Here is a 17,174-nt window from a genome sequence, read left to right as displayed (position 1 = left end):
CGTCTTGTCCCGTCCCGTCCCGTGCCGTGCCGTGACGTGACGTCCCCCCCCACCCCCCTCCCCTCCCTCCTGACGGGCAAAATCAGAGCCTGCCGCGGCCCAACAGGCGCTCGATGGTGGATCAAACGCAGCGGGTACCCTTGGAGTGACACCTGGAGCCACTTCAAGGGACGCCGGCGCCACTGATCTCCCGCCGTCTTGTCGGAGTGACAGTCAGTCGGGGTTAAAGGAGGGCTAGGAAAAAAAACGCTTGACGAAGCATCAGCGCCATGTCGACCATGAAGATGCGTTTGGCGAGGTTAAGATGCGTTTGATTTATTCCAATTTTGAGAGATGCGAGTACTCTGCCCGGCGCCACGCAGATTTTGACCGAGACCTCAAGACTCGGATTTTGTCGTCTTTTGGCCCTCGGATGACGTTTTCACGGAAGTCTCTGTGCGATTCGCTTTCTGCCAATCACGCCGGGAAACAAAAGACGGCGTTGCCGTGTTGTTGCTTGTTTGAAAGACTCGCTTCAACAACACAAAACAACCAGAAGAAAGATTTGAACGGGTTTACGCCGAGGTCGCGGTCGAACATTCGACTCGTCCCTTCGCTAAATAAAACCTCACCGACTTTCACTTCTTAGATCCGGTAAATAAACACGCTTTTTTGTTGCTGTTGTTTTTGGAAGCCTACGGCTACAAGGCACAAGAGCACGACCTACAAACCCGTCCAAAAAAAGACACGCTTGGGTCTGTCGAGAGCTGTCATTTTTGCTTAACGACAACACTGATGTTGCCGTGACGATCCTCTGCACCTGGCTCGCAGGATTCTGGACTTCGTGTTCCCATGAAGAAACGTTTAGTTTCGCTGCCGTCCTCCGCTAAACGTCACGAGCGTGGCCGCGTGGTTGCATTTTGCACGTTGACGCCATTGAATTAAGCCACCCGACCCGTCGGAACACACTTTGGTTTCTTTGGTTTGTTGCTGCACGCCTGAATGCATCTTGTCCCCGTGTGACAGCATTCAGCCGAAAACGTCCCCGCCGATGACTGATTTGTCTTTCGGGAATTCGTAAGAATGGCCTTTCTCCCACCAGGCGCAACGTAACCCCAAACCAAACGAGCGTTACGCCGCAAAAGCCGGCGGAACCTCGACCGATGCCCTGTCATGTCCGATGCCCGGCCTCCGCTTTTAAACTTGAAGTTGACTCGGTGCCGTGTAATTAGGCGGTATGCACTTAATCCTGAAAAGACCGTTTGGCATTCGGCTCGCACGTTCCCGACATCAAAATACGAGTCCAACTCGTTACACCGCCGCTGATAAAGTTGCAAAGCGGCCAAAATATCTCCTTTTGGCCGCGACGTTGGTCGGAGACGAGTGCGGTGCATGTTCAAGGCTTGGCGGAGCTTTTTCGGGGAGTGGAGCGCTCGTGCACGACGGCTTGCGTTTGTTTGGGGAGAGCCCAAACACGCCAGAGGTGGGTCGGTTCCGGCGGACGAGACGGGCTTTTGGCCCGGCACGCTGGCGCGAGGCTCGCTGGTGGTCAGGAGGGGGCGGGGGGGGCTCCACCGCGGTCTTCACGTCTCTGCGGCGACAGGGATCTCGGCTCGCACCTCCAGGGTCAACATCATCGCCCCGCGAGAATTTGCTCCTGGACTGTGTAATTGTCTATTTTCACTTTTGGCAGCCAACGCCCGTTTTGTGCACGGCGACAGAAGGCCCGCATTCGCAAACATGTTGCAGCTCTTGGCGGAAGAATTCGCAAGCATGTGTGAAGCTGCCGACGCTGGCCAAAAAAGGTCGCTTCTTTTTTTTTTTTTTTTTTTTCTGGGGCCCAAAGATTTGCTCGCTTGTTCTCGAATGGGCAGATGAAATGCGAGAGTTTTTTGATGGCGATAGATTTGACCATTTGGAGGGTAAAAAAAAAAACATTTCTCTGCCTTTGTTTGACCCGTCGGGGTCAAACCCCCCCACATGGCCGGCCCACCCGTGTTCCGCTGGCGCCAACGTTGTGATGTCGAAGGGAAATCGTGAGGACTCTGAAGTCTTGGCTTAGCGCCCAAGTGTTACTTTCTCATCCCTTCCCATCTCCTCATCTGACCCGCACACAACAATGAATTTTTTTTCCGGGATTGTTCTTCCAATTGTCTGGGGTGTCAAGTTTCAAGTCGTCAACCATCCTCAAGTTTTTCCTTTGGACGGGAATGTCGGGGACGGACTTGACGCAAACGCTTTTCTAAACGCCGCTTTCACTCGAGCCATCTTTAATTACATCGTTGGGTCGGAAAGTCGAGGTCGCGAATTGAAGTGGGGCACCATGCTCGCAAAGCGTATAATAGAGAGGGACGCCGCATCCACAGGCAAAAAATATCAGACGCCAAAACCGACCGCGGAAAAACAAGAAGGCCGTGCACGTTTAATCATTTTACTCCCCCGGTGGTTTAGTTTTTCGGGGTTTTTTTTCGCTGGCCTCGCCCGGTTCGCGTTTGTCTCGCACTGTTTGAGCCCTTGGATTTGCTGGCGACCAATCCAGGGTGCGATCGGCTGCAGTTTCTACGACCATGAATGGGGTGAAGGAAAATTTCAATTTGGAAAATGGCCGGACGCCAGTCGGACTTTCGTATTTAGGCTCCGACGCCGCCAAAACCAGAACAGAACCCGAAAGGCGCGTACCGTCCGGCCCCGTTTTTCTTCATTTGCGTCATTCCCCGACGCAGTTCCATCCCGAGCCGGTCAATCAGCGGCGCGCATTTCACTGGCGCTCGCCGTGGCACTCCATTATTAGCGGCGTGAAGCGCGGCATTGTAAAGCAGAACAACGGATGAACCTCGGGACCATCAGAGCTATCGGCGCGGCAGAGAAAGACGCCAACAACAAGCCCTGTCACGCCGTCAACGGCCCGATTGTTCGGCGGCAATTGTGCGCGGAATGCGGACGGTTTAATGGGGACACGTCGCTGTCCATTGAGTGGACGGGGCGACGGATGGCCGCGTCGGGGCTGTTCCCGCGCCATATTGTACTTTAGCGTCAGCGCCGCATTGTTCTTTTTACGAGCTCGACAAGTGCGACTCTTCAACATGACACTGGCCAATTGTTGGCCGTGTTTGGTGCGTTTTGTCACCTTTCAACTGCTTCCTCGGCGACACTTTACAAACATTCCTTAATTACTCTTGTCGCTCTTTTTGGGCTCAACCTCGTTCAAAATCTCAATTTATGCATTTTGTTTTTTAACACATCACAAAATAAGCAAACGAGTCAGTGTCTCTTTCTTTTTTTTTTTTTTTTTTTAGCCTTTTACAAATCAGAATGAATGTTCACTTTGCTCAACATTGTAATTGCAAAATAGCCACACCTGTCTATGCACGCTGACCTCCATTTTCTTTTTTTTTTTCCAAGTTCAAGAGCTTTCACTTTCTTTCAGTCCGTCATGGTTTGGTGTCGGCCTCTTGGCAGGTTTCCGCCCCCATAACTTCCTTTACCCTCTGTTGGAATCTCCAATTTATTTATTTATATATTTCTTTTTGCAGTCCCGCCCCCCCCCCACGTTGCACCTCACCTGCTCATCTTCCGAACATCTTCTACACTTCCTTGCCGGACCCGACTGGAAGAAAGAAAGCTGAAGTTTTTTTTTTTTGTTTTTTTTTTTCCACCTTCTCCCTTGCACCCCCCCCTTCCCCTCGCCAGTCTTCTGTCTCCTAACGGTAAATGTTAAGATCCACGAGTGGATCAATGGCGGTGATCCTTTGATGTGCCGAAAGCCGTTACGAGCTGCGGCTTCTAATTGGAGCGCCCGACCGGTGATCGATGTCGGCCGTAATTGCCTGACACGCCGAACGGCTGCGAGACTTTATTATCATTAATATTTAGACATGACGTGGGAGGACCCGAGTGGAGGCTAAATGTACACGGGCGGCGCCAGGCTTTGATCTCGCCGAGATAAGTAGATCGATCGTCGCGTCGGTCGGAGGGAAAATAGGTCGCGCAAGTGTGGCGAGAACAAATTAGAGACGCCCGCTCCTCTCGGAGGCGATCGAAATTCGCCGGGAAGTTTCCCTTCAGCTCACGGGGGGGGGTCGAGCCGAGCCCTCGTCCAATCTCGCGGCACGGCGTCTTCAACTTTTGGCTTTCGGAAATAACAGCCACCGTCTCGTTAGCGGACTAACAATGCGCTGGACTTGCCGGCGAGGCGGTTCAAGTTTGGCTCTTTTGACAGCCGCCATTGTTTCGGACACACAAGCGCGACCCAGAGTGAGTCGGGGGTGGGCGGGGCTTCGGGCCGTGGCATCGGTGTCGGCGAACACCGGATACTGTTACCTAAAACCACGCCATGCGCACACTCCCCGTCTGAGCAACTCGACTCCTCCCACGTCGGCGTCCGAAGCGCAAGACGGACTCCTTCCTCAACGATCCCAACCTTGAGACGAAAGCGCGACTCGCCGTGACCTGATTTCATTCACAAAAAACAAAAAAAGAAACATTCTTGGGCCTCCCCATCTGTCTGCCTGGACCCAAACGCCATATTTGTGTAACATGAAACAAGTGGCACCAGACTGCTCGCGATTTGTAAAGAATGGCACTTGGCGCCGTTCCCCACTCATTAATGCGCATTTACTCGTCCCCAAAACGGCTTCTCGGCGCCCCCGCCGGGAATACATCGCAATTAGCCGCCCCCCCAAGATGGCGGCTCATGGCCTCTCTTTTCAGATGCGGCTATACGTCTGCGAGCGCGCATATGTTCAGGTGACGCCGCGCAATTAACCAGAACTGCGCCGCACATCCAGCCAAAGACGGCTGGACGTCGTTGCCTCGCTTGGAAATTGGAAAGAAAAAAAAAAAAAAGAGGGAAAACGTTTTTGGAGCCAACCTCGCCTTGCAAAATAAGGCAGTAAAAACAAACAAGGCCCTCAAATTAGATTTCCCCAAACAGCTTTTGCCTCTCATTTTACACACCACTGCGGCTTTGCGACCAGAATAGACGAGCCAGCGAAATGCGCTGCGGCACGACGGCAGCGACGCTCGACCAACAAATGCCCTCGCAATCGGCCTGACCGACAAAAAACAACGGCCTCGTTTGATTCCAAAGTCCGCAATAAAAATGTTCCCATGAAGAGACGAGGTTGAAATTTGTCTTTGATTTTCAAAGGGACAAAAGTCCAAATTTGCTTCAAATTTGTCCCAAAATGTCCCAATTCTGCGTTGGCTTCATAAAGTCAGCCTGCCCGAGCCGCTCGGATTTATCTTAACGCTTGTAGACGCTTGCAAACGTTCAACTAAAGCGATGGTCAGTCATTATTTGATTTCTTTTTTTGCACAATTTCATAAGTAAATGCCCAAGCTGAAGACTTGGAGTTGGCCTTTTGCCCCTCCCCCCTCCCCTCCCTGGCTCTGAGTTTTACTGCGCCGTTGTGTTCCTGCTCTTTGGCTCACCTCGCCGCGCGAAATGAGCGAGTCGCGCCGAGCCGACGCGCCGGCGCTGCCAAGAATGCCGCTTGTGTTTGGTGCCTCCACGCGCGCGCTCGGCGATCTGCTGAGTGCGTCCTTTGGATTGCGGTCGCGCTGCGTGTCACGTGGCGGCCGGAAACGCCCGTGCGTGTCGTAAAAGTGTCCAGCTTGGCCGGCCCTTTTCTGCTGACTTGACAAAAGCGACGACAAACTTTGTCATACAAACTTGTCTTGTTTTCGTTCTTTTCCGAGCGACAATTAAATCTCACTTCAACGGTTGCCAACATTGTCCAATAGCGGAAATTGACCCCTCCGTTTCATTTTGCTAAAATGAAAATTAAACGGGACGCAATTTAGTGTCTGAATTCTGCGTTTGCAAACACACTTGGAGTGAGTGAAAGCAACACGTTGGTGTCATCCACTTTTTTTATTTTAGCACTTCTCCAATTCGGGCGCGCATTCCGATCCGCTCACGTCCCGAGGGGCCACCTTGCTTTCTTTCTCCCACGGGGGGGGGGGCACGCTTGAGGCTGCGGCAGGTTCAGCGAGGCTTCGGATAGGTGCAGGAGGAGAAGAAAAAGAAAAGGCAAAAAGATTTACACCTGCTCCCCTTTTGATCATGCGCCGCTGTCAGAAGTTGCGTTTGGAAACACTCGCTTCCTCGGATGTTGTGTCACAAGTGGCGCTTTGTTGCCGCCGTTTTGGCTTTTTATTTTTGGTTTTGTCTCTGGCAGGTTCTTGTCGTTTTTTGTGGAAAGTAAAGTGTGCGAGTTGTGATCTGTGTTTAGCGTAAAGCAGCGCTGTCAGAACTTTTCTCGTTGGGAGAAAACCAAAATGCCGCAGTTTGAGTTCCTGAACGTCGTGACACATGAGCGAGGAGAGCCGCCGTCGGCCATGTTTTTGGAGCGGGACAAAAAACAAACGAGAACGTTCGCACGGCCGCCGCTGACGTCTCTCGCGAGGCCACGCCCCTTCAAGGCACACTAATGTAGAATTACAAACGCCTGCTGCTCTTTGAAGGCTCAGGAAGGAATGTTGGAGAGTAAAAGAGCATGAAAACGAAGAGAAGTCACAAGAATCGTTGAATCGTCCACAATATGAGCAGGACGGACTAGAAATAGATTTTGTAAAGTTTGATCGTTCATAAGTTGATTGTGAATTATTCTGAAGACATTCCTTCAAACGTGCAAATGTTCGCGTAACGTTGTTGAGGTGAAACAACTCTGGCACGAGTTGAAGTCTCCGCCCCCGTGCCAAGCAGCTAATTCCTGGGACGGGCCGCACCAGTCAGACTGTCTGCACATTCCTGCCACCGACGGCATACCTTTCTTTTTCTTTTTTTTTTTTTTTACATTTTTTTCCCCCCTCCCCTCTCTGAGAGACCGACAAGTGCAGCATCTGATGGGCCTCCCGCCAGAGCGCCGTCACAAAGGCTCCTTTGACAGCAGTTCAGTCGCTTAACCAAGCAAAACTTTTACCTTTTCACCCCGATGATAGCTTCACCGTCGGCGTCCGAGCGGCCACGCTTGAAAGGTTCTCCTGTCGGACTTTTAAGAGGGAGAAGCAAACGCTCCACAAACTTGAGTCTTGTTATTCGCAAAAATCAGAAAAAAGAATACCGTGTAAATTGCTTTTGGACGTTCCCGTGGAAGAAGGCCTCGCTGTCATCAACTCGTGATCTGATTGGCTATCGCAACCGTCTATCAACGGTCAAAGCCCCCTTGAGACACACAACCGGCGCCCGCCCGCACGATTCTATCCGAAGGCCTCGGACGAATAGTGCGTGCTACTGGTATGGTGAAATCTGCCTGGCAACAGGAGCCAGCTGAATTCCGATTGGATAAAAACTCTGAGATAACAATTCAAGACGAGGTTATAATCTGACATCATTCGGCCAGCAGAGAAGGCCTTGACCGCCCACCACTGCTTCAATCTCCGTCCACAATCGTTCCTCATCAGAAAAAATGAGTGTCGTGACGCGAGCCATCTTCCATCCTTTTGTCTGACATCCCAAATTTTGCCGCCGCTGATGCAACACCGTTAAACAGCTCCCGCCGCGCGCGTTCCCTCGGCGCGCCCCGCCGCTCATTATCTCTCCGGTCCAGGCTTCCCTTCCCACAACTCTCCATCTCCGTCTTCATCTGCGTTCCCCCGTGCGGCGGCCGCTTTGCATACGTCTGATGTTTAAATGGAGGCGGGCGGGGGGAGCCCTTTTGCTGACCTGGGAGGTATTTGCCCGTTTGATCTGCTCGGCGACGCTGGGAGAAGGCGATTACGACGATGTGTCGGTCAGCAAGGCCGGAGGGGACGTCGCTGACCTCGGACTTTTTTTGCGGCCGCTCCGGCGGTAGCAAATTTCCGATTTTCGCTCACGTTTACTCCCGGAAGCGAACGGGAGCGTCTCGTTTCTTTGCGATCTTTGCCATGATGGACGGAGGGGTGACTTTTTTTCATGCCTGGATGCAAATAATTCGGTCCTGGGTGCTTTCGGGCGTCTTTGGAAACTTTACAAAACATGTTGAAAATTACAAAAACAAAAATGGCCGACAAGTTTGTGTTGATACGCGAGGACCTGCGTGTCAAGACGACGCTTTCAGGTGCCGGCCTTCAAATAAGAAAAATATTTTACACCCAAAGATGTTTGTAGCCTTTTCTTCAACACCCCCGAAAGCCCCCCCACGCCCCCACCTCCACCTATTGGCCTTTTTTTTTTTCCCTCCCAGACTTCATCTCTCTGTCGTTTGCTTTTCTTTTTGGTGTGTTTGCTCTTGGGGGAACTCTCAGTGACCACGAGGAAAAAAAACTTGATCATGAATACTTGATGGACGGTTCCTCCATGAATTTTACATCGTTGTGCGCTTGTGATGTGGCGAACACTCGAATACAGATCGCTAGCCTTGGACTGCTGACCAGTGGCCAAAAAACAACAACAAAAAAAACAGTCGTTTGTGTGTTTGTTGGTCACACGGCTTCGCTTCTGAGTAACACTCACATGCTTCCAATAAATACTCTCTCAACACCCTCGCCCCCCCTCCCCCTTTTGCGTTGTATATCAGGCACTCCTGAGATTTCAGCACGGCTTCCTGCAAATATGGATTGGCTCTCGCATTTCCAAAAAGTCCCAAAGCATCCCCGGCGCCCCCTTGACTCTTGAACCCGCTTCGGCAGCAAACGTGAAAGGTGAAGCTGCCAATCTGCATCTCTCGTGGCGCTTCACGCCCACGCCCGTGCCGCTCATGCCGAGAGTTTCTCGCATCCGTGCGAGCAAGGAAGCAAGGCGGGCTTTCTTTTTTTCCCGCTGCCCCCTTTTTTTTGCTTTTGGCAAGCTTGTTTTTCGGGAGCGACCGCCCACCGTTTCGCTCTGCCACCTTCTCGTCTTTTATGAAATCGGCGACACGATTTCTGCGTCCATGGACTGCGTACATTTTTCACGTCACTTGCTTTTTTTTCCCTTCCTCTCGGTCAGCTTGAAGGAGGAACGAGAGGCGCGTGTGCAAATTTCATGGCAACGCATGGATTATTTAGGACGACTAAAGCCGAGCTTGTCGTGTCAAACGGCGAGCCGCGGGACGAATTTCTCGCCGAGCGTTTGGCGACTCGACCTGCACGCGCACCTCCCAAAATCTTGTGAATCTTTGGTCCGACCGGAAATGACATTTCTCGGCTCACTCGCACGGCAACGAGTGGCGAATCAATCATCAGAACGTGTTAGCCGTGTTAGCTGCCGTGCTAATTGGTCGCAAACAAAAACGGAATATCACTTGGACAACAAGTGCATGATTTAGTATTTAGCGGATTTGAAATTTGCCGGGCGGCGTCGTCCAATTCTGGAGTGACTCGTTTGTTTGTATAAGAAAAGGATCAACTGGGCCGCGTTGGAATGGCGAGGCAAATATTTGGACAGCCGAGTTCCATTTTGCAAACAAAGCGCACGAGAGACGCCGCAAGCCGACGTAGACGTAAACACAAATATCCTCATCGGCGAATCCCGCGTCGCCTTGCCCGACAATTTGTTACTCATTTATAGAAAAGTCACTTGGATGTGGAAAGCGGCTGCCCAGCCGTCAAGTTTGGCATGAGACCACCAAATAAATCTTTGGTCAGAACCAAAACCACTTTGACGCGTCGTCATGACTTTTGTATCGATCATTTCATGATCATTGAAGTCGTCGGATCAAAACGCAAAGCGTTCCTATAAAGTGCAAGTTTCGGTTTGATTTTTGGAGCAAAAATAATGCTCTAAAAATAAGTCATTCGTTTTTTGAAGGTATTTTGTTGAAAAACGAAGAAAGACACTTTATAAAACGTGACGGTAATTTGCGCGCCAATGCTGTGAGGACATAAATGCAGCGTGTCTTTTTACAAACGTTTCAAACTAATTAAAAAAAAAAAAAAACGTTATGAGATTGCCCGAAGAAGCCAACTGAGGAAAATCCCCCCAAAACTTCCCAAACTTTTAACGGCAGACTTGGTGAATCCACAAAGAAAAATGTCAAAAGGTAACAGTTTAACCTCCCCATCACATTTGGGAATTTAAAAAAAGAACCTATGTGATTCCCTTCCGATGAAACACGATTGTTTCAAATTTGAACAATTCACCGCAAAATCCCGTTTTGTGCTTTTGATTGAAAATGGAACGCGTGTGAAAATGGGCCGCCGAATAATAATAAGAAGACGACACGTTACGCCGATGACGGGACAAAAGGATGACACGGAAGCGCAAAGCGGCAGCGACCACCAAAATGGCTGCCGGCAAAAAAAAAAACAAAAATGGGAAAATTCCAGTGGTGGTTGCAGCGTATCTGCTTTCTCTTCCTCTTTGGCGTCATTCTTTGTCCTCTTCGTCTCTCTCTCTCCCCCCCCCCACACACACACATTCGAAAAAGGACAAACTTGAGGACGACTAACCTTTTCATTGAGTGAACAAAAACTCACCCTGTGAAGGTGTAATCACTCCATTCCACCCCTGGAGGGGCGCATCTCACTTTGGGAACCCCCCATGCCCCCCCCCAACAAACGCACACACTCCACCTCCCGCCACCCGCCACCCTGCTTGTACACACGCAACCAGCGAGAACGTCAAAGGTGCGAGGCGGCCTCTTTGCGCACTCGCTTCCATCTGCGGGGAATTAAGCGATGATCTTTAAATAATTCATTAGCGTAAACAGCTTGCAATTAAGCGGCGAGCGAACGAGCGAGCGGGCGAGCAGCGCTCTTGGGCAGCTGCTTTTGCTCGAAAGCGGCTTCCAGAAAAAAAAAACAATTAAAAAAAAAAATCAACAAATAAGTCAAATGGTTTATCTCGAACGGCCCCTCGGGAGCGATGGGCGGAACGTCAACGCGCCGACTCGGGTCAAATTGTTTGTATTTGTCGACAATAAGAGAAGAACACGTTTAAAGTCGTGCAAAGAACGCTTCCCATTTGTTTGCTTTCAACTAATTAGCAAATGTGAAGTGCTTTGTTGGCTAAAGATTCAAATGAAGAAATAACAGATTTTTAATAAAAATAACCCAGACGAGAAAAAAAAAATTATATATATATATATATATATATATATATATATATTTATATTTGGGTGTGTGTGAGTCTCGCACACAATAAAATATTTAATTGTTTTAGTTTTTGCTAACAAGTGGATGCTTTGGTCCGACCCTCCCCTCCATCGTGTCCATCACTCAAACTATTTGTGAGCGCATTGATCTTTCTCTCCCTCTCTCCCTCTCTCGCTCGCTCGCTCGCTCGCTCTCTTTTGGGCCCGGGCAGCAGCCGACGTATCTTCCCAGGCTCTTGGCGGGGGAGAGCCAGAGCAGCTCAGACAGCCATTGATTTTTATTTTATCGGCCTTGTGTTGCCGAGAAGGACGGCCTGAGAGATGAAACTCTGCAGCTAACTTTGTTCTTGGTGGACGTGTTGTGTTTGGGACCGCGGAGTGGGCGGGGCTTCGGCGTTGCGGCGGGGCCGTGTCCACCGATTTTTAGAAAGATTTGAAAGCGGCATTTTTACCTTCAAATGAACAGTTTGAAGGATGACTGATTCCCGGGTGAAATCGAAAAAAGCCGACCGAAGTGACGATACAATCGCGTCCTTTGCCGAAAGCGACCGCGCTTTGAGATGTGAGCGACTTGAAGAGTGAATTTGACTCTCAACTCAAGGTGCCACCGTGTCAAGACACAAGAGCGTCATCTAGGTCGCGCTCGCACACACACGCGCTTAGGTGTACCCCGCCGCTCATTAGAGCTAATAAGGCTGCCATGTGAGGGAGGGAGGGAAGGAAAAAAAAGGAGAGCAAGAAGGAGGACGAAAAACGGGAGATTTTAAATTTTAATAACACTGCTACGATTTTGTAAATCTTTCCTGACAGAAAAAGTCCTCATTATTTTCATGTGGTCTCCGAGGGGCCTCTCTCTCTCTCTCTCTCTCTCTCTCTCACACCCTTGCCCCCTCTCTCGCACTTTCTTTCCCCCACACAGCTAAACGGACTCTCTCTCCCTCGCTCGCCCACTCACTCACTCACTCACTCTCTGTCTTCATTGTTTTGTACGTCACCATCTTTCTTGTTTAGAGTTTTGGTTTGGGTTTTTTTCCTCTCCTTTTTTTTTTTTTAACTTCGATCAATGACATGCACACTCACCATTTTTCTTGCCAGTAAATCTCAAAAAGGTTTTAAAAGATGACTTCTTCATCCAGTTTCTCAGTCGTGTTCACAAATTTGAAGCTTGTCTACTTTTTTGTTTGGTATTTAGATTTTTGTGTGTTGTTCAGGAAAGCTCATCAAAGTTCAGTGTGAATGTTTTTAGTTTTTTTTTGCTGTCAAATGCGAACCAACAGTACGTGAAGGTTGAGCTCGGCACAAATGCTGCGACGCGCTCTTCACGCCGCCATGAAAAATGACACGATTGCGTGTTTTGGGTGAGCATGACAAGGTTCAGTGGCCCCGTAACACGCGCAAAAAAGTGTCTTCAGCTTCAGCTTGTACGCAAGGAAGAAGGAGAAGAAAAAAAAGCGAGGAGAAGTTGAAGTGTGAAGAACACGCTACTCGTTGATCCTGTCCTGACACGTGGCGAGACGGAACACAACTTATCAAACCGCATCCGTCCTGCAGCCTTGACAGGAGTGGGACGGAGGTGCGTGCGTGCACGTGAGCGTGCGTGAGGAGAGCAGACGGTGTTTCCACTCACTGATCAGTTTAATGGAGAATGGTTTTTTTTTTTATTTAAAGGCTGCAACTTTAACTTGCCGCATGTTTGGATTTGAAATCAGCACAGCTTTTGAGTAGAAGACAAAAATTAGGCAATGAATTTTGACTTTGACTGTTTGTCAGACAAGTTTAGGCAACTGCTTGAGCAGAAGTTGTCTGGAAGAAAGTGTCAACTAAGCCAACGTCGCTCATGGTGCAAAATATAATTTTTTTTTTTTGCGTCCACAGACCACCCAATTAAAGTCAAACGGCAACCAATAACTGCCTCCCTCTCTTAGCACCCAGGCTAACGCTCACAAGTTTCCTGCACGCCCCTTCCCTCCCCTCATTTACTCATGTGCAACATTTGCATGTGCACATGCTCACACTGTGATGCGCACCCCCCCCCACCCCCCCTCTCACTCCTCTGGGGTATTTGGCCAGGATAAATAATGACCCTAAATAATGCATGTCAATTAATAGCGGGGAGACGTGGCCCGACTAAACACGCAAGCGCCGCATCTCCTCCCCCAGTTGGCGCACCACCACCATCACCATCAGCGCCAACACTTTTGAACTGGTGCACATCGTCCAGTAATGAGCACTTTTCGAAATCAAGACGTAAGCACAAGATGGTGGGCCGGGGTGACTGAGCCCCCCCGGTGATGAATGACCATCACCGGGGGGGCTATTCATCTCCCGCTTAGACGAGTGGACAGCGCGCACCCCCTCAACCTCGGCCTCTCCTCCACATGTCAGCAAATGTGATAATTCTCTCATTTGTCAGCGGCAGCCAGTGGAGAGAATTTTCTTTTTTTTTTTTTTGGGGGAGGCACAAATGCTTCAGCGCTCGATCTGTCTTGTCGACATTTTAGCGCGCGCACCCGCACCCGCAAACCCCCCTCCATCCGCGGTCCTCCTCCAAAGTCAAGCCTGGTCAAAATGTTTTTATGGTTCGATTCCATCATTAGTTTGCTGTTTTTACGACTTCCAGCAAACTAGCAAAATACTTTTTTTCTTTCCCTCCCTGCTCGCAAATAAACTTTTAGAGGCACACCTCTGCGCGGCCGTGTTTATTACAAAGTTTCGCACTGTTATTTTTGACCTCACGCTAGATTTTGTTAACCCTTCGGTGGGCACTTTTTCACCGAGACCACAAAAGAACGCGGCATCATTTTCACGCCAAGACACCGCATCCCGCAATTAAAAGATGTCTTGCGTTGGACTTTGAAAATTTGGGGCGGGAGAAGTGAATGACTTCACACCCCTGTCCCGGCAAACGTGGGTGTCACACGTAGGTGGCGGGGTCCCGCCTCTGATATGTGTGGGCCAACTCAACATTGTTTTTATGATTACACATTGTAAACATTTTTGGGTGTGAGTGAGTTTTTTTTTTTCGTTTGTTTTTTGAATTAATTTTATTTTTGTCTGCAGGATCATCCAAAATCGCGTGCTGGTCTTCGTTCTGGGCGCCTTCATCGTCCTCACCATCATCTTGGCCATCTATTTCAATCTGCGGAGCCACTGATCCTCTAAACACACACACACACACACACACACCCCTGCGCATCCATCCTGATACCAACACAAACACGCACGCACACACACGTGATTAATCGCGTCCAAAAGCGTTGTTGGGCTGTAATTAGGACAAATGGTCACCATGAATCAAGATTTTCCAACGGCTGACAAGGATTTTTTTTTTTTTTTAAACTCTCCTCCTCCTCCTCGTCATCATCGTCGTCTTTTCTCCTCGGTCATGCTTGGACGTTCGTCTCCAGGGATGGAAATAGATTGATAGCGTTGATCTCAGCTCTTCGTTTCGGACTCTTGCAACTCGCAACGACGACGATGACGAGGACAACGTGGGATCTCCAGAAAGTCACCTCACATCAAAATGAACGGCGAGATAAATGCCAGGTCACACTTTTTAGTCCTGATTGTTGTTCCGACGTTGCCGCCATTTCTTGAAAATGATTGCTGTCAATGTTTGCTACATTAACACGACGTTCCTTCTTCTTGTTTTATGCTTTTATGCCACGTGTCCCAACATCATGTCTAGCTTGGAGATGTTTATGAAACTCATTCAAATATTTATTTATAAAGGCGCCTACTTGTGCTCAAACTGTATTTTCTGTGGAGTCCAAAATGCGGTAACATTTAAATCATTTACATTTTTTATTTATTTGTTTTTGTCATCACTCTCTAAAAAAAAAAAAAAGTTCCAAATTGTATTTGAGCCATTAAAACAGGGCTCGCCATTTGGCAAGCAAACTCATTGGCCGTAAGTAAATAAAGTTCCCATTAATAAAGTTGGTACGTCTCGAGAAGGGGCGGGGCCATGATGTCATCCATCGCTTCCGTCAGCTCGTTCCTGAAATTGCAGATTTGGCGCGCCATCTCGTTGCTTCTGTTTTCATGCGGCGATGGCGTCCTCACGTTATGTCGAAAAGAAAAAGCAAGCGCTTCCATGTCATGTGACCGCGCCACAGTCTTGATAAAAAGACTTGAATGTTGATTTTTCTCTGCCACTTTAGTTTGAACGTGCGACGCGTCCGTCGAAAGAAGACGTTACGTGACGGGAGGCACAACGGCCGCCATAATTTCCAAAAAACATTTCAACCGGTAAGTTTGAAATTCCGACAGTGAAATGATTTGACTTGCTTTTGTTCGGACGAACGACACGGACGCTAGCGGCGACGCTAATGTTGGCTAGCAAATTTGAACCTTTTTGGAAACATTGTGAAAAAAAAAATGGCATTCACAAAGCCGTCAAGGGAAAAATGTTGGAGACCTTTATTGACAAAAAAGACGTTGACAATCTTGACGGACGATTGCGTTGATCGGCGCAGGCGAGGCGACGGATCAGGTACAACCTGATGCCCGCCAAGCGAGCGCGTGTCATGTTTGCGCGAGAGCGAGCCGTTAGCGTGCAACTCGCGCCCCGCCCCAACCACACACAAAATCGAAACCAGATCACACAAAAGTGATGATAAAATATGAGAGCGAGCAAGACGAACGACGTCAACATTCTTGTGCTCGCGCCCAAAAAAATAAATTAATTAATTAATTGATGTTGCAATTAACAGCAAAGACATTTCCGAAGTATGCTGAGACCAGACAGAAGACGTGATGCTCGTTCGCCGGCTTGTAGGCGACGTGTTTCCCATATTTGCTGCAATGTGTGTGTGTGAGAGTGGGGGGGGGTAGCATCAACGAACACCCCCCAAGCCCCGCCCCCCCTCCCATCATCTGCTTCAAAGTCTCCCATTAACGATCGACAAAATAGCGGGCTGTCCCACGCTGGGTTGGGGGCGGCCCGTCCCGTGCTGGGGGGCCGGCCTACCGAATGTTGTCATGAAACAAGAACGGGAAGTGAACCGGGAAGCACAAGAGGTGGGGGGGGGGGTGTCTAGGCCGCTTAATGACCGCCGATGCGTGCGTGCGTGTGTGTTCAGGCTACCTCCACGCTCTTGTTTCCTCTGTCTCCCTCCTCTCCTGCCACCTTTCCTACGGCACCCCCCCCCTCCTCACCCCACCCCTCGCCCTCCCCCACCCAGCCTGTCAGATGAGCGGGTGGAAGGCAGCGTGGCGGGCGGCGGCGCTTTCTATTTGAAGTTGTAATGGTGTCAAAAAGTCAGGGCTGACTGACAGACGTCAGTCCCACAGGGCCTCATTAAAAACACCGCCACTTGACAAGGAAATAATTGAGCGCCGGCGACAACCTGAGGGAGGGGGCGGGCGAGTGGGGGGGGGGGGGGGCGCCGGGAAGGGGTGTGCGCGCTTACTATCCCCCCCATCTTCTTTTTAGATGTTTTTATGTTCTTGTCATTACTGTCGCCGGGCGATTATGTTCATTAAGAGGCGGCATTAAAAACTGCTAAGCAGAGATTTGTTTTGAGGTATGTTGTCCACCCCCCCCCCCCCCCCACACACACACACACACTCAGAACCCCTCACCCCCCCAATGGCATTCATTAGCGCCCCACCTTTTAGACTTGTCAAATGTTGTTTAGGTCTTCCTTTAGCAGACAGAAATGGACACCCCCTCCCCCCTTTCAGACACCAAACACGTCTCCTCTTACATTTTCAATTTATCATTTAAGCCCCCCCCTCTTGTGTGGGACAAGTACAACTTAGTTGCCCCCCCCCCCCTTATTCTTGCTTGAATTTCCAAACGATTCTTTCAGTGGCCGTCTTGTGCAGCCAACTCAAAGCGGCACCTGCCGCAAGTTGCGAACCCCCGTCCCACCCTTCATATCATCAAAGTCCTCATGTCATGCCACCCCCATCCTCTGTGGGGCGCTCTCCTGCGAGAGCATGAAAGTGTGAAAAAAAACAACGGGACGAGTCTCCCACCGCCTGATGTTTGTCGGCCATTTATCATGACAAGGAATGCTGACGGGAGGAGCACCACCACACAAGGGGGGGTGGGCGTCCATTTTTAGACCACTTACCCCAAGCCCCCCCCAGCCGATAGCCCAGCAATGCACACATACCGGCATACGTACATGTGAAGACGACTCACTGCGACAACTCCCCGAGGAGACGCAACAATGATGTCGTTTG

The 17,174-nt window shown here is 49.9% G+C and overlaps 1 protein-coding gene across 3 annotated transcripts in view; it reads left to right on the top strand.

Moving 5' to 3' along the window:
* The window catches only part of vti1a (vesicle transport through interaction with t-SNAREs 1A), a 74,582-nt gene extending 59,665 nt beyond the window's left edge, over nt 1-14,917 (top strand). For all 3 annotated transcript variants that reach the window (XM_088284738.1, XM_088284740.1, XM_088284739.1), the window contains one exon: nt 14,040-14,917. In XM_088284738.1, coding sequence (XP_088140864.1) covers nt 14,040-14,133 — 94 coding nt within the window. In that variant the 3' untranslated portion in view covers nt 14,134-14,917. The remainder of the gene's footprint in view (nt 1-14,039) is intronic.
* Nucleotides 14,918-17,174: the final 2,257 nt, after the last annotated feature.

Source organism: Idiotropiscis lumnitzeri, chromosome 20 (assembly GCF_059441095.1).
Source record: "Idiotropiscis lumnitzeri isolate Australia: NSW breed Sydney's pygmy pipehorse chromosome 20, RoL_Ilum_1.0, whole genome shotgun sequence".
NCBI lineage: Eukaryota > Metazoa > Chordata > Actinopteri > Syngnathiformes > Syngnathidae > Idiotropiscis > Idiotropiscis lumnitzeri.
This window is presented reverse-complemented; position numbering and strand designations above follow the sequence as displayed.